Here is a 27,924-nt window from a genome sequence, read left to right on the forward strand (position 1 = left end):
GTCATTGGCTTGCTCAACCTCAAAGTCCTCAGCTTAACAGACTTCAGACTAGTTGACTGAAGGCTCAACAACATCACCAAGGACCATGCAAGGACCTGGTCATTTCTGCATTTCTGCTCTGCTGTGCACACCATGGACTCCATCTTCAAAGGATCTCTCTCCACGGTTACAGAGGAAAATTAAATATCATCTTGGCCAACAAATCAAGGCATGGGGGAGTTAGAGAGCAAGGAATTTATTCTGATGACTACTGCCACTCCAGTAGAGAAAACAGGGTTTTCAACAAATATTTATTAAATAACTGAATTAACCAGGAAATAAATTAGTATGATTCCAAATTATCAGGTCTCTGATCACACCACCTCTTGAGAAACCTGTATGCAGGTCAGGAAGCAACAGTCAGAACTGTACATGGAACAACAGACTGGTTCCAAATAGGAAAAGGAGTATGCCAAGGCTGTATATTGTCACCTTGCTTATTTAACTTATATGCAGAGTACATCATGAGGAACGCTGGACTGGAAGAAGCACAAGCTGGAATCAAGATTGCTGGGAGAAATATCAATAACCTCAGATATGCAGATGACACTACCCTTATGGCAGAAAGTGAAGAGGAACTCAAAGGCCTCTTGATGAAAGTGAAAGAGGAGAGTGAAAAGGTTGGCTTGAAGCTCAACATTCAGAAAACGAAGATCGTGGCATCTGGTCCCATCACTTCATGGGAAATAGATGGGGAAACAGTGGAAACAGTGTCAGACTTTATTTTCTTGGGCTCCAAAATCACTGCAGATGCTGATTGCAGCCAGGAAATTAAAAGACGCTTACTCCTTGGAAGGAAAGTTATGACCAACCTAGATAGCATATTAAAAAGCAGAGACATTACTTTGCCAACCAAGGTCTGTCTAGTCAAGGCTATGGTTTTTCCCGTGGTCATGTATGGATGTGAGAGTTGGACTGTGAAGAAAGCTGACTGCCAAAGAATTGATGCTTTTGAACTGTGGTGCTGGAGAAGACTCTTGAGAGTCCCTTGGACTGCAAGGAGATCCAACCAGTCCATTCTAAAGGAGATCAATCTGGGTGTTCATTGGAAGGACTGATGCTGAAGCTGAAACTGCAATACTTTGGCCACCTAATGCGATGAGTTGACTCACTGGAAAAGACTGGGGAAAGGTTGGGGGTGGGAGGAGAAGGGGACCACAGAGAATGAGATGGCTGGATGGCATCACCGACTCTGTGGACATGAGTTTGAGTGAACTCCGGGAGTTGGTGATGGACAGGGAGGCCTGGCGTGCTGTGATTCATGGGGTCGCAGAGAGTCAGACACGACTGAGCGACTGAACTGAACTGATCACACCACCACAAAAGATCCTGTACTGCAACCAAGACTTGGTGCAGCCAAATAAATAAACTTTAAAAAATTTGATTCAAACTAGACATATCTGACTCTTAAAGCCCATTCTCTTCACTACTTGGTAATCTAGCCAAACACATTCACGTATTATCTAAAATACAAAGTGTCTTCAAGTACAATCACACTTGTACCAGTCAAAATCGAGCCCAGTGGTGGGCACTAATAGATGCTAATTCCCAGACTGTTTTTACGGTTTAGTCACTAAGTTGTGTCCAACCCTTTCGAGATCTCATGGTCTGTAGAACCCCACCAGACTCTTCTGTCCATGGAATTCTCCAGGCAAGAATACTGGAGCAGGCTGCCATTTCCTCCTTTAGGGGATCTGCCCAACCCACAGATTGAATCCACGTCTCCTGCTTGGCAGGCAGATTCTTTACCACTGAGCCACCAGGGAAGCCCAATTCCTAGATTACAATACAGAAAAACATGTATTTTAAGTAGCGTGTGCTTTTTTCCCCAAAGAAAATAATATTCCCAGGGATCCACTCTATAGCAAATGTTTCATAAATCATTTTTCATGATTGAAAGATCACCTTGTCTTAGGTCATCCCATTTCTTTTCTGGGGTTTGACCAAATTGTGAAAGGCACCAGAAAACTAATAGAAGCAGAAATAAACACATGAACATACTATACAATGAGTTTGTAACACAATAATGCTGTACATGCCCACTGATAGTTGAAGCAGCAGTTTCCTAAAAGGGTGGACATGACCATCGGTTAGGAAATGGAAAGAGACTATGAGAACTTCTACTTTGACTTGTTACTTTAGAAAATGTCCTAGTTTACATGTGTTTTATTATGTACAAAATGTACTGATACAATTGTACATGCCTATAGTTTATGCATGAACATAAATATCATGGATGCATAAAGAAACTGTTTTATGAATAGGGTTGCACAATCAAAACATTCTGAAACCACTGAACATGATGGAGACAAGGTCTATGCCAAAAATCAATTCCTACATCACCTTACTTCATATAAATAAAATCTCACTACTAGAGGACATGAAATTTGAAATTAAGTCCAATTAAGAGAACACAAATGAGTCATCACAGAACAATTTCTGCTAAAGAGTCAGAAAAACATCTCAAAGAATCTTACTGATGTTGATTCTATAACATGCTTTTCTAAATGAAGAGAGAAAAGAAAACTATTGTTTATTGATGTCTTATTTTGCACTAGTCACTAGGTCAAAATATATACCCTTTTTTAATCCCCGTAACAACCCACTAAGATAGGGAATATTTATCCTGACTGAATTGAAAGTCCCTTAGTCGTGTCCAACTCTTTGCAACCCCGTGGAGTATATAGTCCAAGGAATTCTACAGACCGGAATACTGGAGTGGGTAGCTGTTCCTTTCTCCAAGGGATCTTCCCAACCCAGGGATCGAACCCAGGTCTCCCACATTACAGCCAGATTCCTGGCCAGGTTAATTCAATAGATGTTAATACAGTTAAGTAACTTCCCAATGTCACACTCCTAATGAAAGGAGAATTGGTATTTGAACAATTTTTAATGAAAGCCAAGTATTTTTCCCCTAAGAAAGCATTCCAATTTTAGCGCTTAGATGTGATCCTCGGAAAATTATTTAAATTATTTAAGCCTAGATCATTTATTTTTCTTAAGTGAATGATAAAGATAACTACCTTTACTTAATTAGTGTGTTTTACATACAGGATCTCTGAAGAACTGAGAGAAATATGCTAATATTTTAGGAGTTACGTGGTGTCCTTGAGGCTTCACTCTCAACCTCAAAGCTCATGTTGAATAATTACGAGGAAGTTCAAATATTTTTATCTGTGTTTGGTGGATAGCTGGACACTCAAAGAATATCTATATCTGGTCAGTTTTGAACTACAATAAATCCTGTCTAATATGAATAATAAAATAGATTCACAGCTGCTGTGCCAGAGTCAGAAACGGGGAAAAACTTTTATTTTTAATTAGATTTCATGAGAAGAGAAGCTGAGTATTAAGGAACAACAGTTCCCATTCAGTTCAGTTCAGTTCAGTTGCTCAGTCGTGTCTGACTCTCCGTGACCCCATGAATCACAGCACGCCAGGCCTCCCTGTCCATCACCAACTCCCGGAGTACACTCAAACTCATGTCCACAGAGTCGGTGATGCCATCCAGCCATCTCATTCTCGGTCGTCCCCTTCTCCTCCCTCCCCCAACCTTTCCCAGCATCAGAGTCTTTTCCAGTGAGTCAACTCATCGCATGAGGTGGCCAAAGTATTGGAGTTTCAGCTTTAGCATCAGTCCTTCCAATGAACACCCAGGATCGATCTCCCTTAGAATGGACTGGTTGGATCTCCTTGCGGTAAAAGGGACTCTCAAGAGTCTTCTCCAACACCACAGTTCAAAACCATCAATTCTTCGGCGATCAGCTTTCTTCACAGTCCAACTCTCACATCCATACATGACCACGGGAAAAACCATAACCTTGACTAGACGGACTTTTGTTGGCAAAGTAATGTCTCTGCTTTTTAATATATTATCAAGGTTGGTCATAACTTTCCTTCCAAGGAGTAAGCGTCTTTTAATTTCCTGGCTGCAATCAGCATCTGCAGTGATTTTGGAGCCCAAAAAAATAAAGTCTGACACTATTTCCACTGTTTTTCCATCTATTTCCCATGTATACAACATACCATAAGAGACATATATTTCTAATATAAGCATCACATTGAAAAGTGCAATTATATCTAAGTATAACCATTATTTAAGAAAGAATTACATAATTTTGGTTTTGCTAATAATAACAATGCCATATTTATTTTAACTATATGATATACCAAGATTACTGATTGGATAATAAACTCCAAAATATATATTTACTGCAAAATAAATATATAGAGAAAATACACTGTAAATGTTGCCCATGTGCTGCTATAAATAAAATATTCTGTGACTTAAGAAAAGGAAATAAAGTGCATTATTAAATTAACCAGAGTAATAGGATGTAGAACAGACAGTCCCATCTGTCTCAGAAATTTTGGCTAAAACATTAAAGCTGAGAACAGTGGATGAGAAGGAAACCTTATAATATTGTGATCTGCTGTGCTGTCCTAAGTCGCTTCAGTTGTGTCTGACTTTTGTGACCCCATGGACTATAGCCTACCAGGATCCTTTGTCCATGGGATTCTCCAGACAAGAGTACTTGAGTGGGTTGCCGTGCCCTCCTCCAGGGGATCTTCTCAACCCAGGAATCAAACCCAAGTCTTTCATATCTAGTGCATTGGCAGGCTGGTTCTTTACCACTAGCACAACCTGGGAAGCCCTACTGAAAACTGTGACGTCTGCTTTTATGTGTCAGCTTGACTGGGCTAAGGGATGCCCAGATAGCTGGTATATAACATTGTTTCAGAGTGTGTCTGTGAGGGTGTCTCCATAGGAGATTACTATTTAAATTAGTAGATTGAGTAAAAAAGACTGTCCTCACCAAGGTGGATGGACATCATCCAATCCCTTGAAGGTCTGAACAGAAAAAACAAAAGGCAGAATGAGGGAAAAGTTTCTCTGCTAGAGCTGGGACATCCAACTTCACCAAACTTTGAATACTGGCATTCCTCTGGTTCTCAAGTCTTTGGACTCAGAACAAATCACACCCTTGATTGCCCTGCATCTCCAGCTTCCACACAGCACAGTAGATCATGGGACTTCTTGGCCTCCATAGTCACGTGAGTCCATTCCTATAATAAATATCCTATTTATGTGTACATGTATGTACACAGGCTTCCCAGGTAGTATTAGTGGTAAAGAACTCACCTGCCAATGCAGGAGCCATAAGAGATATGAGTTCCATCCCTGGGTCAGGAAAATCCTCTGGAGGAGGAAATGGCAACCCACTCTAGTATTCTTGCCTAGAGAATCTGGCAGAGAAGCCTGGCGGGCTACAGTCCATGGGGTCACAAAGAGTCAGACACCACTGAAGCGACTTAGCACTCACATATGTATGTGTGTATTCTGTTTATTTGGAGAACACTAATACAGTATGAAGCTATACCTACATCTGTGTAGGACTTGTTAAGGGTCAAACTGATTCAACCTCCGTTAGTACAATAGCCAATGTAAGATCAAGCTAGGGAGAAAAACTTTGAAGAGAATTCCTATGAATTGAGAGTGCTGGGTTGTTTCAACTCCTCTCTTTTCCTCCTTCCATAGTATCAACCCCCCCACACCAAGCCAAGAGGCAGTATCTTTATGCCAATTATGAAATTACTATTTCTTTACAAATCCATATGTCTACATTCTGTTCAATAACATAGAAGCTGGGACTCTGAAAATTTCACTTCGTCAGCTGGTTTCCTGTTAAAGTTACACCAATAGCAGGAAGTCTCTGAGGAACCCTTCATCCTTCAGGATATTCTCTCCAAAGATCTGCACCCACACCAGCTAACAGGACAGACGGGCATGGCCTCTCTGGACTTTGGTATGTGCGTGAGCCCAGGAGTGTCCAATTCTTTGTGACCCCAATGGACTATAGCCTGCCAAACTGCTCTGTTCATAGGATTTCCCAGGCAAGTATACCACAGTGGGTTGCCATTTCCCTCTCCAGGGGACCTTCTCAGCCCTGGGATCGAACCTGCGTCCTCCTGCATTGGCAGGCGAATTCTTTACCACTGAGCCACCTGGGAAGGAGGCATTGTATATCACAGTATACTGAGCAATCCATTAGATGCCCCTCAATTTTTTAAAGATATGTTTGATGTGGACTTTTTAAAGGCTTTACTGAATTTGTTACAGTACTGCTTCTGTTTCATGTTTCTGGTTTTTGCTGCCAGGCATGTGCGATTTTAGTCCCTGAGTAGGGACTGAACTTGCATCCCTTGCATTGGAAAGCAAAGTTTTCTTTAACCACTGGACCACCAAGGAACTCCCAAGATGCCCTTTGTGACTGGAGTCCAGAGCAAGGTCAGACCCTGCAGCAGGTCCGGCTTCAGTGTAAGCGGCTCCAGCACTCAATCCTCAGACTCTGGTAGACCCGATAATATTTGCCTATGCCTGGTGAGATGCTGCTTTGAGTGGCTGGCAAGCCTGCATAGGAGAATCACAGCACAGATTCCTAGGCATTCTTAGTAAAGCCCTGTCTTGTTTCTCCAGGTAACCAGTTTCCTTTTGAGATATACCTCCTGGTTTTTTACTGGATCCTGGAAGAACACCTGACTCTGGGACATGAATTGGCCATAAGACTTACACTGCCCATCATGAACTGGGTATTCTCTGAGTCCTCAAACCATAGGATTTTCTTTTAAGTCTTTATTGAATTTGTTACAGCATTGCTTCTGTTGTTTATATTCTGATTTTTTGTACACAAGGTATATGGGATTCTTAGGTTCCTAACCAGGGATTTGAACCTGCATTCCCTGCATTGAAAAGCAAAGTCTTAACCACTGCACCTCCCTCAAGGAAGTCCCCAGACAAGAAGACTGAATGTGCACAAGAGCAATCCAGAAGGCACAAGCAAGTTACATGTGCAGGTAGCCCAGATTCTTCCAGCACACACGCAGGCTACATTCCTGCTTTCCCTCAATTTATATATATGTCTTCACAGAAAGCCCTTCACTAAACAAAAAAAACCCCTGAGACTGACTCAGACCTAGTCCTGCATGATACAGTGGCATAAAATCAGTAGGCATCATATGTCCACTCAGAAGTATCCTAGAAAGACAGGCAGAAGGACTCCCAAACTTTGATAATAATTACTTGCCCACTTAACTGATCCATTGCCAGAAGTCAGGCACCACTGATTTATGGACAGTGGATAACAGTATGGCTCAGAACAGAATTGAAATATTGGTTTCAAAGATGTCGAGGGATAGGTATGTGAAAGAACATCTTTAAATGTGTACAAAGACTTAAGGTATTTGTTACCTATATCTTTGTAAGTCTGAAGCAAATTTAAAAAAAGAAGAAGAACTGAAATAATGAACAAGAGTATACAAGCTGAGGAAAGCGGTGGCCAGAGGCAAAGCATTACTAAGGAAGTCCTTGCATTATTCAGGAAGAAGGTGATGCTACTACTCAATCTCAAATTTTAAGATAAACATGCATCCTATTATCTCTGAGATAACAGTAAAGAAAAGAAATTGAGCTCAAAACTTCTAAAAGTGAAAGGAAAAAATGTTAAGCAACATATTAGCAATTGAAATTCAGCAATACAAAAAACAGATTATGTCTTTGGATCAGAATCATTTTCTCCCAGAAATGCAAAGTTAGTTTAACATTATAAAATCTAGTAATACAATGCTCCCCATTAATAGAATAAAGGAGAAAAATCATATGCTAATTTCAATATAAACAAAGAAAGACTTTTAAATATAACTGAACTCAACTTTTTTTTTTTTTTCAAAAACAATTTTAGGAATCTTTACTTAAAAACAACCTTATCTTAAAATGGAGTAACTTTGGTTTTACGAGCAGCAAGCAAGTACAGAAGCAAAAATGCATTACAGGAGCATTAAGTTCTATATTAGGTCACAGCGTCTAATCTGAAATCACACCCGTAATATCATTTTTCAGGATATCTGGGAAATAGTTATTTCCCAGGGTGTCTGAACCATAGCTACTCTATTTTGACTTTTAATTGTAAAAAAAAAAACTTTTTTTTTTAATAGCCAAAGCAGATTTCACCATTAATGACGTCAGTGTTTTTCTAGGTATGAGAAGATGCAAGAATTGGAACTCATAAAACCTTTTTCTGAAAAGATCTAACTATCTGAAGGCCTGTTTTGCCAGTTGTTTTTTGTTTGTTTGTTTTTTTCCAGAGCACAGAGTGCCTCATTCCTGATTTCTAAAAATCCTAGCAATCTATTATGGAGAAGGCAATGGCAACCCACTCCAGTACTCTTGCCTGGAAAATCCCATGGGTGGAGGAGCCTGGTAGGCTGCAGTTCATGGGGTCGCTAAGAGTCAGACACCACTAAGCAACTTCACTTTCACTTTTCACTTCCCTGCATTGGAGAAGGAAATGGCAACCCACTCCAGTGTTCCTGCCTGGAGAATCCCACGGACGGTGGAGCCTGGTAGGCTGCCGTCTATGGGGTCGCACAGAGTCGGACATGACTGAAGTGACTTAGCAGCAGCAGCAATCTATTAAGAAAAGGAAACTTCCCTAAGTTCATTAAAGGTTTTTTTAAAAAACAATCTACTAATGTTGCAATGATCATTCTTCTTAAATCACTTAAGTTCAGTCACTCAGTCGTGTCTGACTCTTTGTGACCCCATGGAATACAGCATGCCAGGCTTCCTTGTCCATCATCAACTCCTGGAGCTTGCTCAAACTTACGTGCATCACCGTAAGTTTGATCCTCTGATCCTCTGTCGTCCCCTTCTCCTCCTGCCTTCAATCTTTCCTAGCATCAGGGTCTTTTCCAATGAGTCAGTTCTTCACATCAGGAAGTCAAAGTACTGGAGTTTCAGCTTCAACATCAGTCCTTCCAATGAATATTCAGGACTGATTTCCTTTAGGATTGACTGGTTTGATCTCCTTCTTCTCCAAAGCTTTCTCAAGAGTCTCCTCCGAAACCACAGTTCAAAACCATCAATTCTTCAGCACTCAGCTTTCTTTATAGTCCAACTCTCACATCCATACAGGACTACTAGAAAAACCATAGCTTTGACTAGACAGACCTTTGTTGGCAAAGTGAAGTCTCTGCTTTTTAATATGCTGTCTAGGTTGGTCATAGTGTTTCTTCCAAGGAGCAAGTGTCTTTTAATTTCATGGCTGCAGTCACCAGCTGCAGTGATTTTGGAGCCTAAGAAAACAGCCTGTCACTGTTTCCACTTTTTTTCCACTGCCTTCCACTTTTTTCCCCATCTATTTGCCATGAAGTGATGTGACTGGATTCCATGATCTTCGTTTATTGAATGTTGAGTTTTAAACCGACTTTTTCACTCTCCTCTTTCACTTTCATCAAGAGGCTCTTCAGTTCTTCTTTACTTTCTGCCATAGGGCGGTGTCATCTGTGTATCTGAGGTTATTGATATTTCTCCTGGCAATCTTGATTCCAGCTTGTGCTTCGTCCAGCCCAGCATTTTGTACTCTGCATATAAGTTAAATAAGCAGGATAACAATATACAGCCTTGACGTATTCCTTTCCCAATTTGGAACCAGTCCTTTGTTCCATGTCTGGTTCTTAATTGCTTCTTGATCTGAATACAGATTTCTCAGGAGGCAGGTCAGGTGGTTTGGTATTCCCATCTCTTTAAGAATTTTCCACAGTTTGTTGTGATCCACAGAGTCAAAGGCTTTGGCATAATCAATAAAGCAGAAGTAGGTGTTTTTCTGGAACTCTCTTGGCTTTTTCAAAGATGCAATGGTTGTTGGTAATTTGACTTCTGGTCCCTCTGCCTTTTCTAAACCCAGTTTGAACATCTGGAAATTCATGGTTCATTTACTGTTAAAGCGTGGCTTGGAGAATTTTGAGCATTCCTTTGCTAGCGTGTGAGATGAGTGCAATTGTGTGGCCATCTCAACATTCTTTGGCATTGCCTTTCTTTGGGATTGGAATGAAAACTGACCTTTTCCAGTCCTGTGGCCACTGCTGAGTTTTCCAAATTTGCTGGCATATTGAGTGTAGCACTTTCACAGTATCATCTTTTAGGATTTCAAATAGCTCAAATGGAATTCCATCACCTCTACTAGCTTTATTCATAGTGATGCTTCCTAAGGCCCACTTGACTTCATATTCCAGGATGTCTGGCTCTAGGTGAGTGATCACACCATCACTTGGTTATATGGATCATGAAGATATTTTTTGTATAGTCCTTCTGTGTATTCTTGCCACCTCTTCTAAATATCTTCTGCTTCTGTTAGGTCCATACCATTTCTGTCCTTTATTGTGCCCATCTTTGCATGAAGTGTTCCCTTGGTATCTCTAATTTTCTTGAAGAGATAGCTAGCCTTTACCAGAGCTTTATTCTTCTTAAATCAGGACACAGTCAAAAAACATAAAATATTACCACTTCTATTCAACACTGTATTAGAGATCTTAGTCAAGAGAATAAGACACAGATGGAAAAAAAAAAAGACAAAAACTATTGAGATTGAATAGAAAAAATGGCCATTTTTCTTTTTTTCACTAATAACAGCCATCATATGAAGACTCAAAAAAAGAGAAAACTTAAAATGACTAGAAAGAAACAAATGACACTATTATTTTCACAATGTGGCTGTCTACAAAGGAAAATTCAAAATAATTTCAGGCTAAATAAATATAAATAAGGGAATTTGACATGTTCCTAGGTGCACATTTAAAATAAAAATTAAAACCTTCCTTCATCATAATGAAATCCACTTTCTTGTCCAAACTCAGAAAATGAACAGTGGTAACACCTCCTCGTGGAGAAGGCAATGGCAAGACACTCCAGTACTCTTGCCTAGAAAATCCCATGGATGGAGGAGCCTGGTGGGCTGCAGTCCATGGGGTCGCTAAGGGTCGGACACGACTGAGCAACTTCACTTTCACTTTTCACTTTCACACATTGGAGAAGGAAATGGCAACCCGCTCCAGTGTTCTTGCCTGGAGAATCCCAGGGAAGGGGTAGCCTGGTGGGCTTCCATCTATGGGGTCGCACAGAGTCGGACACGACTGAAGTGACTTAGCAGCAGCAACACCTCCTCGTGCTTCTTTCACGGAACAGGTCGGACCTGAAACCCTCTGTGTCAGGACTTAACCAAGCTCAACAGCTTTCGCACTTTCAAATATATAGTAAAGTACAAAGAAAGCAAACTAATCAATATAGATTTGCTAGCATCTTCACTGGTCCGGCATAGAGTAAGAATGATTAATTTATCTATCTGTAGCCCACTGATGCATTTGTTCTACATTAATGAAAAGCAAGTGTGGACTCCACTGGATATTCAATGATAAAATCTCGGGGTTAATGAAGAAAACTTCAAGTTGAGAATTAATTTTTACATATGCTATGGTTTTAATAAATAATCTTCATTATTTAGTCAATACAAGACATTGTGAGAAAAAAAAAGAAAAACACACCCTCCATTCAAGAAACTCAGATGTAAACCCTTTGGGAGTGTACTTAGTCATGTCCGACTCTTTGCAACCCCGTGGACTGTAGCCTTCCAGGCTTCTCTGTCCATGGGTTTCTCCAGGCAAGAATACTGGGGTGGGTAGCCATTCCCTTCTCTAGGGGATCGTCCCAACCCAGCAATAGAACTCCAGTCTCCTGCAGTGGCAGGTGGATTCTTTACCATCTGAGCCACCAAGGAAGCCCCTATGAGAGAGAGAAGGCAATCATTTTAACAAACAAAAAACGATGGCTTTTACTTCTGCCTCATATTCCTCATGCTCACATAGATCGAATGGAATCATATAAACAGACATATTTTAACTTTACACCAATTACAATATTTGTCCTTACAAGGATAACCTAGGACTCTTCTGTTATAAACAACAAAAAATCCAAATCAGTCTGTCACACACACAAATAAGGGCATCAGTTGACTCACACAGCTGATTACACAGATTTTAATTCTTTTTATCTCTGTAGATCCTCTTTTAACCTTCTTTGAGGTCTTTGCATATTTTTCATTGTGAAACTTAGAAAGACTCCAAAGGTTTTGCCTGCTTTGTGTATAAAAGTAAAGACTACTTTCTGTTTCTGAAGACCATGCAGTTTTTACTCATTTATTCATTCAACAAGCATTCAATTAACTTCTTATGATGCCTATAAGTTGGATGCTCTGGAAAAAAAAAAATCAGAGGAAAAAGCCAACAGTATGTTTAGAAAGACAAACCATAACCCAGAAAGTAGTGAAGTAACAACGCGGTGAACCACAAAAAATGAGTGGCTAGGCCCCTAAATGCAAAAGGAGTTCAAAGAAATGGAAAATCTAGGGAAGTTAGGAGAGTACACACCATATTTAATGAAAGAGGCTTAGCTTAACTATACCCTGGTGAGCAGCTCATGTTGAAAAGGGAAGGTACAGTAAATTCCCTACACTCAGACCTTCAAGTCGCTAACTTTCAAAGATGTAAACGTGCTCCATCAAGTTAGGTATGAATAAAACTGCAGCCTGCCCTCGGTCTCCTACTGCTGGATCCTTCAGGTCTACCATGTCCCACCACCTCTCTTCTCCAGTCTTCTCTTCTTGCCTGGTCACTCGATGCCAGCCCTTGTGTGCCAGCTGTTACAGCGTACTACTGTACTTTTCAAGGTACTGTACTGTAAGACTGGAGCTTCCCAGGTGGTGCTAGTGATAAAGAACCCACCTGCCAATGCAGGAGACTTAAGAGACATGGGTTTGACCCCTGGATCAGGAAGATCCCCTGGAGTCTGGCATGGCAATCCACTCCAGTATTCTTGTCTGGAGAATCCCCATGGACAGAGGAGCCTGGTGAGCTACAGTCCACAGGGTCTCAAAGAGTCAGACACAAATGAAGCACTTGGCAAGTACTGTAAGATTAAAAATGCTTTATTTTTGTGTTTTTTTTTCATGTATCATTTGTGTTAAAAGTATTATAAACCTATTACAGTAAAGTACTATATAGTCAATTGCATTAGTTTGTTACCTAGGCCAACTTTGCTGTTTAGTCACTAAGTTGCGTCCAACTCTTTGCAACCCCCATGGACTGCAGCCCACCAGGCTTCTCTGTCCATGGTACTCTCCAGGCAAGAATATTGGAGTGAGTTGCAATTTCCTTTTCCAGGATACCTTCCTGACTCATGGATCAAACCTGCATCTCTTCCATTGTAGATTCTTTACTGCTGAATCATCAGAGAGCCCGTATATTTATTTTTTTAGTAGAGAAATACATGGTAAATATCACTGTTTGGATGGTCAGTGTGTTAGCCACATGTAGAATGGATCAGGACAGGGCAGTACGATGGACTTGTGCAGGTGCCAGGATTATGCTGACAATGATTCAGAGAGAAAGGGAAGTGTTTTGTACGAGAGTCTTTTCACAAGACCTAATTGAAAGCATCTGATAATTCACTGGATATATCTGTTGAAGGAAAGGGAGGAGAGAAAGATATCTGGGTCTTGGGAATAATTCTTAAACCATCACTGAAACAAGGACGCAAGGAGAGTAGGACTTTGTGAGATGTTCTGGCTCCTTTTTTGTCACTCGAGTTTAAGGCACCTAAAAGATGTGCTACACAGAAAAGCCTATCAAATAGTACCCACTCAAAAATATCATGGACCATGTATCAACCCATTGATGTTACAGCAGATTTCAGTTTGGCCTTATAAGTAAGCTAGTTTCAGACACTCAGTCATGTCCAACTGTTTGCGACCCTGTGGACTGTAGCACACCAGGCTCTTCTGTCCATGGGATTTCCCAGGCAAGAATACTGGAGTGGGTTGCCATTCCCTTCTCCAGGGGGTCGTCCAGATCCAGGAACCGACCCGGGTCTCCTGCATTGCAGGCAGATTGTTTACCATCTGAGCCACCAGCGAAGACCGGTCTGGCCTTTCATGTCCAAATGAAATGCAATGTATTTCCTCTACAAAGCTTTTGGTCACCTTCTTGAGTCTATCTCAGTTTTAAAGCCTCTTCAAGCTTGGGGCAATCGATTCCTGAGTATTCTGACAAGGATCTGGTGCACAGGATAAAATAAAGAGTTTTGTGAAGCCAGTTGGCAGGTAAAATCCACAGTTCTGTGTTAATAAAGTGCTTAAAAGAGAAATTGAGAGAGTGGGTACAGCATGATTCAAGGGTCGTTTCTGAAACTGTTTGACTCACTCCTTTCCACTCCCCACCTGGCACCATTCCTACTCACCTGGTCCTCATTTTCACTCTACCTGTTCCCGTCCTCTCAACATCATCATTTCTGATTTCATCAACTCTATTAGTGTTTTCCTCCCAACCTCTGCCAAAACTCTCCATGAAGGTTCTAATTGGCAAGAAAAGTACCATTAACATGCAAATACAGTACTCACATGGGCCTCAATAAGGGCCTCTAGAAGACAAAATGATATTAAATAAAGAACTTCATACTAAAAGAAATAAGAAACAATGCAGTAATACAGAGAGCCTGAAAAATTGGATGGTTTGTGGGAGCAAAAAGTGCCTATCAACTTGGTACCTTATATAAAAACTATAAACCATTATTATTTCCATTCTTTTTGTATGTCAAAACAGTTATAAAAATGTTGCAAATGTAATTTCGAACTCATTTCTTCTACATTTTTAATGGCTCTAAAATATCCTACCTGGGGAGAGGTTTATTTAACTCTTTTTTAAATGTTTGGTAAGAGGAATAAGAATGAAAGCCAGCTGCAAGAAATGGGCTACTGTGCATCACTGGGATAAGTCAGAAAAAGGGAGACCAAGTCCCTTTCCTCTTGGAGGATATATTTATAAGGGAGAGTCATATATTGAACAAATGAATAAGAAGAAAAAGCCAGAGACTGATGAGTATGGAAATAAAACGGTGTGGCATGATGGAGACTAACTGGGAAGCCATTAGATTGAGCTCTCCGTGGGAAATCCCTAGCAGTCCAGTGGCTAGGACTCTGCACTTTCAGTGCCAAGGGACTAAGATCCCACCAGCCAAGTGGCATGGCCAAAAAAAAAAAAAAAAAAAGTTATCTGTGAGATCCTCTTTGATGAGATATTTAAACTTCTGAATGGAAGAGAAGCCAGCACAGGAGATCTTGAGGGGAAAACTTTCAAGAGAAAACAGATCAAGCAAAGACCCTGAGTCTCAGATCTTGACTTTCAGGAAGCTTCATCTCTGCTCCTCAATAGACTCATCCCAGGAGACATCATCCTGCAAATAAATTCTGCCTAAACAATCCAGAAGAAGTCAAAGAAATATTTCCAAAAAGAAAGTCAGTGACAGTGTGTATTAATAGGAAACATCATTCAAATGTATCCTGTAATGCACCTAATTTATTCAGATTATGGGTGGGTCACTTTATGATTTATATCAAACTTGTATTCAGCCTTATTTCAGAAAGAATTGAAGGCACTCTCCAAAGCAGCAGAAATTACGATCAAATGGCATTAAAAAAAAGTGGGAGGGAAAAGATAAAGTAAAACAAATGAAGACAATATGGGAAAAAGAACGAGTGTATGAGTCGTCATGAAAATGGCCTACATTTTATCATTAGGCTATGAGTTTTCCAGAAACCTACGTCAACAAAAAAAAAAAGGAGGGAGGAAATACAGGTACACAATTCAGAATATTTATATACTATTTTTGACATTATTAAAATGTGCAGTAGTTCTTACAAAAGATGCTGCCTAATGATATGAGAATGCCACTCCACACATCCCATAGTAGACAAAACTGTGCATTTTCATGGTCTAATTTGAGAAATGACTCTCAGGAGCAGTTTCTGAAATCACTCCACAGTTCAGCTCAGCAAAAGTAATTCTTCCATAGGGCAACTTTATGCAGACTGGGTATCCAAATCATTGCTCAACTAACTGTATCCTAAAATATACTTTTAATAACTTGAGGACTTAATGCACTTCAGGAATTCTTCTTTAAATATTATTTCTCAAAACTGAACTATTTGCAAACTGAGTGACTCTGACCTCTGTCTTGGATTCCTGACCTATCTCTAGATCGTAGCAATGAGATGTAGCCAAGTGTACACAGACCTCAATGTCTTAACTTAATGTTAAGCGAGGGTTAGACTGAAAATAATTCTGCAAAAGCTAAGACTTTTTGTGAGCTTCCAAAAAGCAGAGTATTTGTCACCTGTGCAGCAGATGATGAAATGGTTAGATAACATCACCAACTCAATGGACATGAATTTGAGCAAACTGGGAGACAGTGAAGGACAGGCAAACCTGGCATGCTGCAGTCCACGGGATCACAAAGAAGCGAACATGACTTCACAACTGAACAACAACATATATATATATATATATATATATATGCATATATTTTTTAGTATTTATTTATTCACTTGGCTGTCCAGGGTCTTAGTTGTGGCATATGGACTTTTTAGTTGCAGCATGTAAACTCCCAGCTGTGGCATATGGGACTCAATTCCCTGCCCAGGGATAGAACCCAGGCCTTTTGCATTGCAAGTGCGGAGTCTTAGCCACTGGACCACTGAAGAAATCTCCATCTGCATATTTTAACAGTGTTGTTTTTCATATTATTGTTACATCACTAAGAGGAAAGATACTAGGGAATGCTTCCAGAAATATTTCCGGTCAGAATAGACTAATACTCTGTTTAATTAATTGTAGCTATTTAAATTATAATTTTATATAATGTTAAGATGGTTATTATAATTGGGAAATAAAAAATGTATTGGGAAAAGGTGAAATAAACAAAACAACACCAGGTCCTATGGTGAGAATTCTTAGGAGTACAAGAGTAGTGAATCAATGTCTCAAAAACATGCACCTACAATGTCTTATACAATGGAGTTCACGCCATACAAATAGAAACGTTATTTCAATGTACAGGCAAATTAAATGCATTCTCAATTCAATACAGCTTGATCACTATGAATTTAGATCAATATGTTCAAACAGTGAGGGAATACACTCCTGTATGCTGCAGGTTATACTTCAAAAAGAAACTGATCTTTTTATGTTAAAGGAACAACTTACAACCTAAAACTATCAATGCATTTCACATAGAGCACTATCCAACTATCAGATGATTTAGATGCTGTTACTGATTCATGTTTAGATGTCTTTCTGTTGCTAAGAACTTTCAGGAACAAAAATAGTAACAACAGAAGATATTCCATTAACAAATCTGCCCTTTACCTTATTCGATTTACATACCTGATTTCAAAGCTAAATTTCTTGAAAACTAATCTCTAAATGTGAATTTTAAATATGAATTTTTTTACTTCTTATAGCATAATGATGGAATATACTGACGAGCATGAAGTGGAACAAGCACCAAGAAAATCAAGGTGTGCTTCTGCAAAATTATCAGAACAGAATGGTTCAGAGTGTCCCAAGTGTATCAGTATTTTCTATTAATAAATATACAGGAGTTTTTGAGGATAGGAAACCTTTTAAATACATTTATACTTCTCAGTATGTAATACAGCATCCAATAAGTACCAAATGAGTGGAAATGAAGTTCCAAACATGATGCACTGAAGAATTTAATAGCTGTTGAAAAGACAAACTTGTGATGAATTTTTAAGACAGTGAAATCTCCCATAAACTGCTGAGAACATTTCCAGATTCCTACTACAAAATATAACTCATACACAAACCATAATTTTGAGATGTGACAGATTGGTCCAGGTTGTCTTCATTCATAAATGTACTGACAACTATTTAGTAGAATACCTACTATGCACCCACTTCATGGATCACAGCCTTGTCGTGGTGAAGGGGCTTGCACAACTCAATGAAGCTATGAGACATGTCTTGCAGGGCCACTCAAGACAGACGGGTGATAGTGGAGAGTTCTGACAAAACATGGTCCACTGTAGTATGGGATGGCAAACCACTCCAGTACTCTTCCTGTATATTGTCACCCTGTTTATTTAACTTACATGCAGGAGTACATCACGCAAAATGACAGGCTGGATGAATCACAAGATAGAAATAAGATTGCCATGAGAATTATCAACAACCTCAGAAATGCAGTTGTTACCACTCTAATGTCAGAAAGCAAAGAGAAACTGAAGAGCCTCTTGATGAAGGTGGGAGAGGAAATTTAAAAAGCTGGCTTAAAACTCAGCATTCAAAAAACCAAGACTATGGATCCAGGCCCATAACTTCACAGCAAATACATGGGGAAAAAGTGGAAACAGTGACAGATTTTATTTTCCTGGGCTCTAAAATCACTGCAGACAGTGACTGAAGCCACAAAATTAAAGGACGCTTGCTCCCTTGAAGAAAAGCTATGACAAACTCATACAGCATATTAAAAACAGAGATATCATTTTGTCGACAAAGGTCCATATAGTCAAAGCTGTGGTGTTTCCAATAGTCACATACTGGTGTGAGAGCTGGACCATAAAGAAGGCTGAGAGCCGAAGAATTGATACTTTTGAACTGTGATGTTGGAGAAGACTCTTGAGAGTCCCTTGGACAGGAAGGAGATCAAACTAGTCAATCCTAAAGAAAATCAACCCTGAAAATTCATTTGAAGGACTGATGCTGAAGCAGAAGCTCCGATACTTTGGCCACCTGATGCTAAGAGCTGACTCACTGGAAAAGACCCTGATGCTGGGAAAGACTGAAGGCAAGAGGAGAAGGGGCAACGCAGGATGAGATGGTTAGACAGCATCACTGACTCAATGGACATGAGTTTGAGCAAACTCCAGGAGACAGTGAAGGACAGGGAAAGCTTGGCACGTTACAATTCATGGAGTCACAAAGAGTCAGATACAACTGAGAGACTGAACAACAACAGAACATTGTCCTGTATCTTCCTCCGTGTTAAATGCAAATGCACTTGAAAGAGGGAGGAGTTACGCACTAAGCCTTGTAGAGCGGTGTGAATTAATTTATCAGGCCCTCTCTAGGAAGCAGATATTAAAAAGCAGAAAATATGGCTGAAAGTGAACTAGGTAATTAAGTACATAATTATAAGTTATTCACTGTACATAAAGGTTAATTAATGGGATGTGGGATATTTTGCTCTAGGTCTTAAAGGAATATACTTCAAGATAGTATTTGCTAGCTGGTTCTATCTTCAATGTTTGTTCTCCATAGAAAGGAAAAATATACACACCTCAATGTTTTGTTTAACTCAATTAAACAAACTGAATAAAATTTTGTTTAATATCAGCTGAGCACCTGATTTATAGTCTGGGCTCCACTAGACACTAGAATAGATACACAATAAAGCAGGAGGCACTTGTTTCCCACCTTCAGGAACTTAAGATCTACTTCTAGATACAAGACATGATATATGAACAAATACTTATTGTTATCACCTTACTGATATTCACATATCCTTAACTGCAGAAGAAGGGCCCTCTCTCTCATTGGATAGACTGTCTCCTACTATTAGGAGTGGACAGAGGAATGGCAAAGAAAGAGCAGTCCTATTTAGGTCAGTCATATCATCCACTATTTTATCATATGCATTTTAGTGTTATAAAATTCCCTCTCCACCCTGATTGAGCTGCATCTCACAAATTTTAACATATCTTCCATTTCATGGTTTGATGTGTTTTTATTTCCTTGTGATTACTTCTTTGACCAGTAGATTAGGTAGAAGTGTGATGTACAGCTTCCCAGTGTTGGGGGAATTTCCCTCTTTTCTTTCTATTACTGACTTCTAGTTTTATCCCACTGTCATGGAGAAAACATTTGTATGATTTCAATTGAGGGTTGTTTTGTGGTTCAGGGAATGGTCTGTCTCTATATGCATTCCATGCAACTTGAAAAGAATGTGTTTTCTGCTGCTGTTGCATAGAGCAGTCTACAAATGTCAACTAGATCCTGTTGTCTGATGTGCTGTTGCTTTCTCCTGTAGCATTTCTGTTTTCCTGTCAAGTTGTTCTTCCAATGTCAAGAAAGGGGTTTTGAAATCTTGAACTATAATTACAGATTTGTCTATTTTTCTTTTTTGTTCTATCAGTTTCTGCTTTGTGCAGTTTGTGACTCTGCTGCTCAGTATATACACACACGACTGCTCTTACTCTTGGGTTAACCCTTCTATTATTATGCAATGACAACTCCTGTCTCTGGTAATTTTCTTTCCTCTAAAGTCTACTTTATCTGACATTAACATAGCCACTCCTGCTTTCTCTTGATGTCTGCATATTTTTTCCATCCTTTTACTTGTATCCTGCTTATATCTTTATATTTGAAATGAGTTTCTTAGAGACAGCATTTAGTTGGATCGTGTTTTTAATCCATTCTGACAATCTATCTTTTAACTGGTATATTTAGACCATTTGCATTCAATTATTGACATATTAGGACTAAAGCCTGCCATGGTTTTTTTTTTCGTTTGTTTTTCTGTTTGTTCTCTCTTTTTTTTCTCCATTTTCCTGTTCCTGTGGGTTGTTTTCACATTTTTTAAAATTTCATTTTTATTTACCTATATTTTTTTGAGGGCATCTTATTGTATAGATTTTTTACTTGCCCTAGTATTTCAACTCCTAAAAGAGGATGCTGTGAAACTGCTGCACTCAATATGTCAGCAAATTTGGAAAACTCAGCAGTGGCCACAGGACTGGAAAAGGTCAGTCTTCATTCCAATCCCAAAAAAAGGAAATGCCAAAGAATGCTCAAACTTCTGCACAATTGCACTCATCTCACACGCTGGTAAAGAAATGCTCAAAATTCTCCAAGCCAGGCTTCAACAATACCTGAACCATGAACTTTCACATGTTCAACCTGGTTTTAGAAAAGTCAGAGGAACTAGAGATCAAATTGCCAACATCCGCTGGATCATCAAAAAAGCAAGAGAGTTCCAGAAAAAAATCTATTTCTGCTTTATTGACTATGCCAAAGCTTTTGACTGTGTGGACCACAATAAACTGTGGAAAATTCTAAAAGAGATGGGAATACCAGACCACCTGACCCGCCTCTTGAGAAACCTCAACAGTTAGAACTGGACATGGAAAAACAGACTGGTTCCAAGTAGGAAAAGAAGTCCATCAAGGCTGTATATTATCATCCTGCTTATTTAACCTATATGCAGAGCACATCTTGAGAAACGCTGAGCTGCAGGAAGCACAAGCTGGAATCAAGACTGCCGGGAGAAATATCAATAACCTCAGATATGCAAGTGACACCACCCTTATGGCAGAAAGTGAAGAAGAACTTAAGAGCCTCTTAATGAAAGTGAAAGAGGAGCGTGAAAAAGTTGGTTTAAAGCTCAACATTCAGAAAACTAAGCTCATGGCATCTGATCCCATCACTTCATGGCAATTAGACTGGAAAACAGTGGAAACAGTGGCTGACTTTATTTTGGGGGCTCCAAAATCACTGCAGATGGTGATTGCAGCCATGGAATTAAAAGACGCTTACTCCTTGGAAGGAAAGTTATGACTAACCTAGACAGCATACTAAAAAGCAGAGACATTACTTTGCCAACAAAGCTCCATCTAGTCAAGGTTATGGTTTTTCCAGTGGTCATGTATGGACGTGAGAGTTGGACTGTGAAGAAAGCTGAGTGCCGAAGAATTGATGCTTTTGAACTGTGGTGTTAGAGAAGACTCTTGAGAGTCCCTTGGACTGCAAGGAGATCCAATCAGTCCATCCTAAAGGAGATCAGTCCTGGGTGTTTATTGGAAGGACTGATGTTGAAGCTGAAACTCCAATACTTTGGCCACCTGATGTGAAGAGCTGATTCATCTGAAAAGACCTTGATGCTGGGAAAGATTGAGGACAGAAGGAGAAGGGGACGACAGAGGATGAGATGGTTGGATGGCATCACTGACTCATTGGAGTTTGGGTAGGCTCCAGGAGTTGACGATGGACAGGGAGGCCTGGCGTGCTGCGATTCATGGGGTCGCAAATAGTCAGACATGACTGAGCAACTGAACTGAACTGAACTGAACTGAGGCTTCCCAGATGGCACAGTGTTACATAAAGAATTTGCCTGTCAATATGGGAGATGCAAGAGACTCGGGTTCAATCCCTGGGTCAGGAAGATCCCGTGGAGGAGGAATTGGCAACCCACTCCCATATTCTTGCATGGAGAATCTCCATGGACAGAGGAGCCTGGTGGGCTACAATCCATGGGGTCACAAAGAGTCAGACATATCTAAGAAACTGAGCACGCATGTACATACTACATATTATATTACACATGCAGAATTAATCATCAGGTGTTGTCATTTTACCAGCTCAAGTGAAGAACAGAAACCTTACCTCCTTTGTACTCCTTTTCTCTTCCCTGATTATATTAATAATACAATTTTCTTAAGTATTTCTTCTATATACATTTAGAACCACATCTGGCATTGTCATAATTAGAACTTCAATCATACAAATGTACTCATTTGTATTTTTGCTCTCTCCATGTTCTTTCTCTTTCCTGATGTTCTAAACTTCCTTCTTCTTTTATCATTGCCTTTCTGTTTAGAGAAATTCCTTTAGCCATACTTTTCAGGAAGGACTGCTGATGACAAATTCTCTTGGTTTCCCTTTTATTTCTGAAGGATATTTTCTCTATAGAATTCTAGATTCTATTTTTTCAACACTTGAAAAATACCATTCCATTGCCTCCTAACCATCATGGGTATGATGAGAAATCTGGTGCCTTTCTAACTGTTTTTTCCTCTATAGAGATAGTGTTGCATTTCTCTGGCTGCTTTCAAGATTTTAATCTCTTCTTTTTTCCCTAGAAATTTCATTATGATGTCTCTTGGCATGGATTTTATTACAGGGGAGGCCTTGTTACCACTGCTTTCTTAAACTGAAGTACAGTTGATTACAATGTACACAGGGACACAGTAAAGTGATTCATATATATATGACTATGTGCATATATATGTATATGAATATATAATCTTTTTCAAATTCTTTTCCATTATGTGTTGTTACAAGATATTGAGTAGAGTTCTCTGTGCTATAGCTTGTTATTTCTTTTATATACAGTGGTGTGTATCTGTTGATTGCAAACTCCTAATTAATCCCTCCCTCCCCCTCTCCCCCTTTGGTAACCATGCATTTGTTTTCTACCTCAGTGGATCTGTTTCTGTTTTGTAAATAAGTTCATTTGTATCATTTTTCTTTTAGATTCCACATATAAGTGATTTTATATGGTGTAGGATTTCCCACACTTGTATGTGTCAGTGTGAGGATGACCCACACACACAAGACTGAGTGTGACCTTGTGAGTGTGACCACTCTTGAACCAAGATATATGACTGCCCTGAGCACCATCCCAACCAATAATTTTCTGTGATAAAATGTTAGAAATAAGTAAACTAAGTAAGAAATTAACTAAGTAAATAACCTGTATGGGTTTAAAAAAAGATACAAGTGTTCTCACTACCAGTATATGTTACCCTTGCTATTGTTTTAAGTAACATTCATGTGCTGTCTTTAAAGTGTCTCACTCCAATGTGTTTCTTTAAAACAGTCCTAACAAGATCTGTAAGGGGAAGGTACTGTCTGGTTCTGTATATTTTCAAAACTAATGTAAGCCTATGTCACCAACTCCAGTGTCTCAACACACACACACACACACACAAATCACAACAAAGCACAGATAATAAAACCTGGCATCACCTAATGATTACAATTTGTGATTGGTAAATGGAGATTTTAGCTTATATCATTGTTTCTTACAATGTGGCCCAAGAATTAAATATGTGACAGTCCTTTGTGCTGCTACTGCTGCTGCTGCTAAGTCGCGTCAGTCGTGTCTGACTCTGTGTGACCCCATAGGCGGCAGCCCAACAGGCTCCTCTGTCCCTGGGATTCTCCAGGCAAGAATATTGGAGTGGGTTGCCATTTCCTTTTCCAATGCATGAAAGTGAAAAGTGCAAGTGAAGTCATGTCTGACTCTTAGCAATCCCATGGACAGGCTCCTCCATCCATGGGATTCTCCAGGCAAGAGTACTGGAGTGGGTTGCCATTGCCTTCTCCTCCTTTGTGCTGGCTGGCTGGCTAAGTCACTTCAGTCGTGTCCGACTCTGTGTGACCCCATAGATGGAAGCCCACCAGGCTCCCCCGTCCCTGGGATTCTCCAGGCAAGAACACTGGAGTGGGTTGCCATTTCCTTCTCCAATGTGTGAAAAGTGAAAGTGAAGTCGCTCCGTCATGTCCGACCCTTAGCGACCCCACGGACTGCAGCCCACCAGGCTCCTCCGTCCATGGGGTTTTCCAGACAAGAGCACTGGAGTGGCTTGCCATTGCCTGCTCCGTCCTGTGTGCTACTTCCTACTAAATTCAGATGCCCCAGCTCCTGTTCTGATCTCTTGAAGCAGTTTTTATGAGCACCATTAGCTAAAGTCCTCAGAGCTTTGAGAATGATAGATCAATATGTCCATTTTACACTAGCTTCACTAATTTTCTAGTATGAGGAGATTTTCTAATTTTGTAAAGCGTATATAATTCTACTCTCAAAAACTAAGCTCTCTCATGTTTAAAAAAAAACAAAATGTTGCATAAGGAACTCTTCTTCAAGTAGAAGAGAACTTATCCATTTTCTCCCTTTAATCACTTACAGTGCACATCAACCTTAAAGAATTAACTACTCAAACTGTAATCCAAGCTAATATTGAAGTATATGTAATATGTTACTCCCCCAAATCAATAAAATACAAAGCGTATGATTCTGTCCTTGTTTGTTTTTTAGTGAGGAGGTCTAACACTTCATGACATAATTTTACCATCACTTACGATTCATCAATGGAACTAGCTAGTCAGCACCTGAAAATGTGAACATTTAATAAAAACAAAGTTGGATCTAGTTCCTAATTATGTAGAAAGTTTACATATATTCCAAACTCTATTATTATCACTTGGAGAGGATCTGGGGAATTTTAAAAGTTAACAAACACCAACAGCATCAATTAAAAACAATTCATCTATTCTTCCTGGTAAACTATACTTTATATTCTAGAGAAGAAACACTCTAAATGTATGTATGTTTCTTTTGATGTAATCAACTGTGCCACAGAGGGTTATTATGTTTCTCCCTTAAATATACGTAGGTGTATTTAGTATATGCATATACATAATTTAATATATAGATATACAAATTTGTATATAGTCTCTAATCTTTAGACTAAAGGCAAAGAAAGGAATTCAAGTAGCGCCAGCAATTCTGTTAATACTCTATTAATACTCTGCTTTTGTGGACTTCCTTTGTTCACACTTTTGGCAAAAACAAGAATCAATACATACACTGTAGGACTTTATGAATACTCTACAACAATGAGTTTGGGTTGAAATAATGGTTGCATATATCAAGACAGTACATTGTTAACTTAAAAGTTGGTCAGAAAAATAAGGGATCTTGAAAATCTCGGTAACGTGAAGCCCGTTATGATCACACCCTTGTCTGCTCCCTTTTGTGATGGGACATTAATCTGCATCCTTGTTTTCCCTGCAGTTTTCATTCTCCTTTCATCGGTCCTGGCGAAGGTGCTTCATCCTCGGCTTAGCTCTTCCTCCCGACGCGTTTCGGTCTTAAAACACCGCGGTCACGTAACATTCAAAAATGACCACAATGTTTTGGGGATTATTGTGGGGAGTGGGGAATCTCGACCCCCTCCCCACATCCTCTCACGGCAGGTCGGTGCCCAGCTGGACGGCTGAACCAGAGAGGACGGGGGCCGTGGGGACCCCCTCCCCGCCGGTCTCTGCAGCTGCCCAGAGCCCTGGCCGCCGGCGGGACGCTCTGCCCGGGTCGGGTTTCAGTCCTCATTCTCTCCTGCTCTTCCTTTCTCCTACAGTATTTTGTCATCAATTCTCTGATGGTGAGAAAAAAGCAGCTCCGAGTCCCACGTCTCCCTCCTATAAATATGCGTGTGCTTTTCCTTTCTCCGCCCCCTTTCCCCGCCCCCCACCCCAGCACAGGTAGGGGCTGCGATGCAAAGGGGCTTTTTTTTTTTCCATCCAGAGACCAATGTCAGCGCCTCAGCTGGACAATTTCATTCAACACGCCCGCACCTGCTGAAACCTGCTCCCTATCAATTCAGTTTTCTTCCTGCTAACCTTATTCCATCCCACTGCTAAGCACCTCCTCCACCTTTTTCGGTTCTACTACTGCCCACATTTGGAAGAGGAAAAAAAAAAAAAGCAACGCGCAAGACAGTGTGAATTCCAAGAAAAAAGTGAGCGTGTGTAAGACTCAGTGTGTGCACCCATCCGTCTCAGCCGTCCGGGCTCCTGTGCATGTGGTGAGCGGTACAGGACAGTCGGACACCTCAAACTATCCCTGCCTGGGTCAGGCTGGCCCTCCCAGTGTTCACCTGTCCGCGCCCAGGTAACCGAAGAGGTGACCGCGGCCGCGTTCCAGGACACCTGGCCCGGGCAGAGCGAATGCCAGAGCACAGACGCCCCTCTGGCGTCTCCCTTCTCTCCCCGTCCTTCCCTCCGGGGTGTTCTGCACCCCTTCTTCCCAAGACAAACGGGACCGCCCGCACCCCAGCGCCTCACCTCAAACAGCGGACCGATCCTGTTCTTCTCCAGGTAAGCCTGGATCCGGGATTGCTGATGCGAGGCCATGGAGAGACCGAAGGGCCACGGAGATAGCTGGAGAGCGCGCGGCCGTGCGCCTCTGCTGGGGGACACCCCTGCTTTCCGCTGGACCGGGGCCGGGCCGGGAGCGCGGGAGCCTCGGCTCCCCAGGCGCGGTGAGCTGGGGCTCCGGGCGCGGGCGTGGGCTGCAGCCTCGGGAGCCGCGAGCGCGTGGGGCGCCGAGAGCCGGAAGCCGGGACGCGGCGCCGCCAACTCACACAACTCGGAGGCGAGGCGGGCACTCATTCACCGCGTTCTCCTCCTCCCCAAGCCCGCAGCTCTCCGCAGCGCCCGCGCCGGGGCACCTGGAGCCGAGGCTCCCGTTCCCTTTCTCCTCCCGGCGGCGGCGGCGGGAATCAGGGGGCGGGCGGCAAGCCGGGAGGTGCGGCTCTGCTTAGAGCACGCGCCCGGGGGCGCCCTCGGGCGGACCGGGGCTGCGGGGCTCGAACCCGCGGCGAGCGCGCGTGTGCGTGCGTGTCCGTGCCCGCCCGCGGCGGCGCTCTCGCCCAAGTGACGGGAACACCCGCCCGGGCTGCTCCCGGGTCTCGGCTCGCCCTGCCCGCCGCTCCCTAGCGACAGCGCCGCTCGGAAAGCCAATGGTGGAGATGCTTCTTTCAAAGTGCACGTAAATCTGGCGCTTGTTGGCTACTCCTTGGCAGCTGCAAAGGCTTTCGGAGAGGGGGTCGTCCCCTCCGCTCCTCCTGAGCCTCTCCTCGCACCTCCACCAGCTCAGGGTCCGAGGTGGATAGAGTTGTGAGAAGGAACGTGGGTCTGAGGGTACCACGAACATGACGGAACCGTCCATCAGGCCGTCTGACTTAGCTTAGAGCAGGTCGATGGGCTGAGAATCCCGCTGAAAACTCCCAGACACCCAAAGGTTGGGAGCAAACCTTTAGGTTTTGACAGGAGGAAAGCGATGGAAGCAAGCTAGCCCCTCGTTCCAGTTTGCCTTCCTAATCCTCATGTGGATTACCACCCACATATATTATGGCTATATATCTATAGCTGCATCTCCAGTACTACAGGATTGCACTCAACGAAGTTTCCTTTAGATGCTTCCTGTGTGTGTGCCTGTGTGCTTAGTCGCTCAGTGGTGTCTGACTCTTTGCGACCATTTGGACTGTAGTCGGCCAGGTTCCTCTGTCCATGGGACTTTCCAAGCAAGAATACTGAGCTCCTTTGCTGAGCTCCTCGAATTTAGCCAATAACTTTATTATGCAGGGGTTTCTAAGGGAAGATCTCCAGGCAGCAGAGGTTCCTTCATAAGTTCTCTTTCTTGTGGAAAAAAGAAAACTCAACGAAGCCTCCAAAGCCGACTTCTCTGTCTCCTAACCATGATGTACTGCCAAAATAAAAAGATTTATTTTAGAAAACGTGGTTTAAAATGAAGGGAATAGTTATCCTAAAGTAGACTGCAAGAGTAGAGATTTCCTT

The 27,924-nt window shown here is 41.3% G+C and overlaps 1 protein-coding gene across 2 annotated transcripts in view; it reads right to left on the minus strand.

Moving 5' to 3' along the window:
- The window catches only part of C16H8orf34 (chromosome 16 C8orf34 homolog), a 372,567-nt gene extending 345,671 nt beyond the window's left edge, over nt 1–26,896 (minus strand). For both annotated transcript variants that reach the window (XM_055432500.2, XM_088844611.1), the window contains exon 1: nt 26,410–26,896. In XM_055432500.2, the coding sequence (XP_055288475.2) occupies nt 26,410–26,736 (327 nt within the window). In that variant the 5' untranslated portion in view covers nt 26,737–26,896. The remainder of the gene's footprint in view (nt 1–26,409) is intronic.
- Nucleotides 26,897–27,924: the final 1,028 nt, after the last annotated feature.

This window comes from Moschus berezovskii, chromosome 16 (genome assembly GCF_049115385.1).
Source record: "Moschus berezovskii isolate FMDL1 chromosome 16, NW_MosBer_1.0, whole genome shotgun sequence".
Lineage (NCBI taxonomy): Eukaryota > Metazoa > Chordata > Mammalia > Artiodactyla > Moschidae > Moschus > Moschus berezovskii.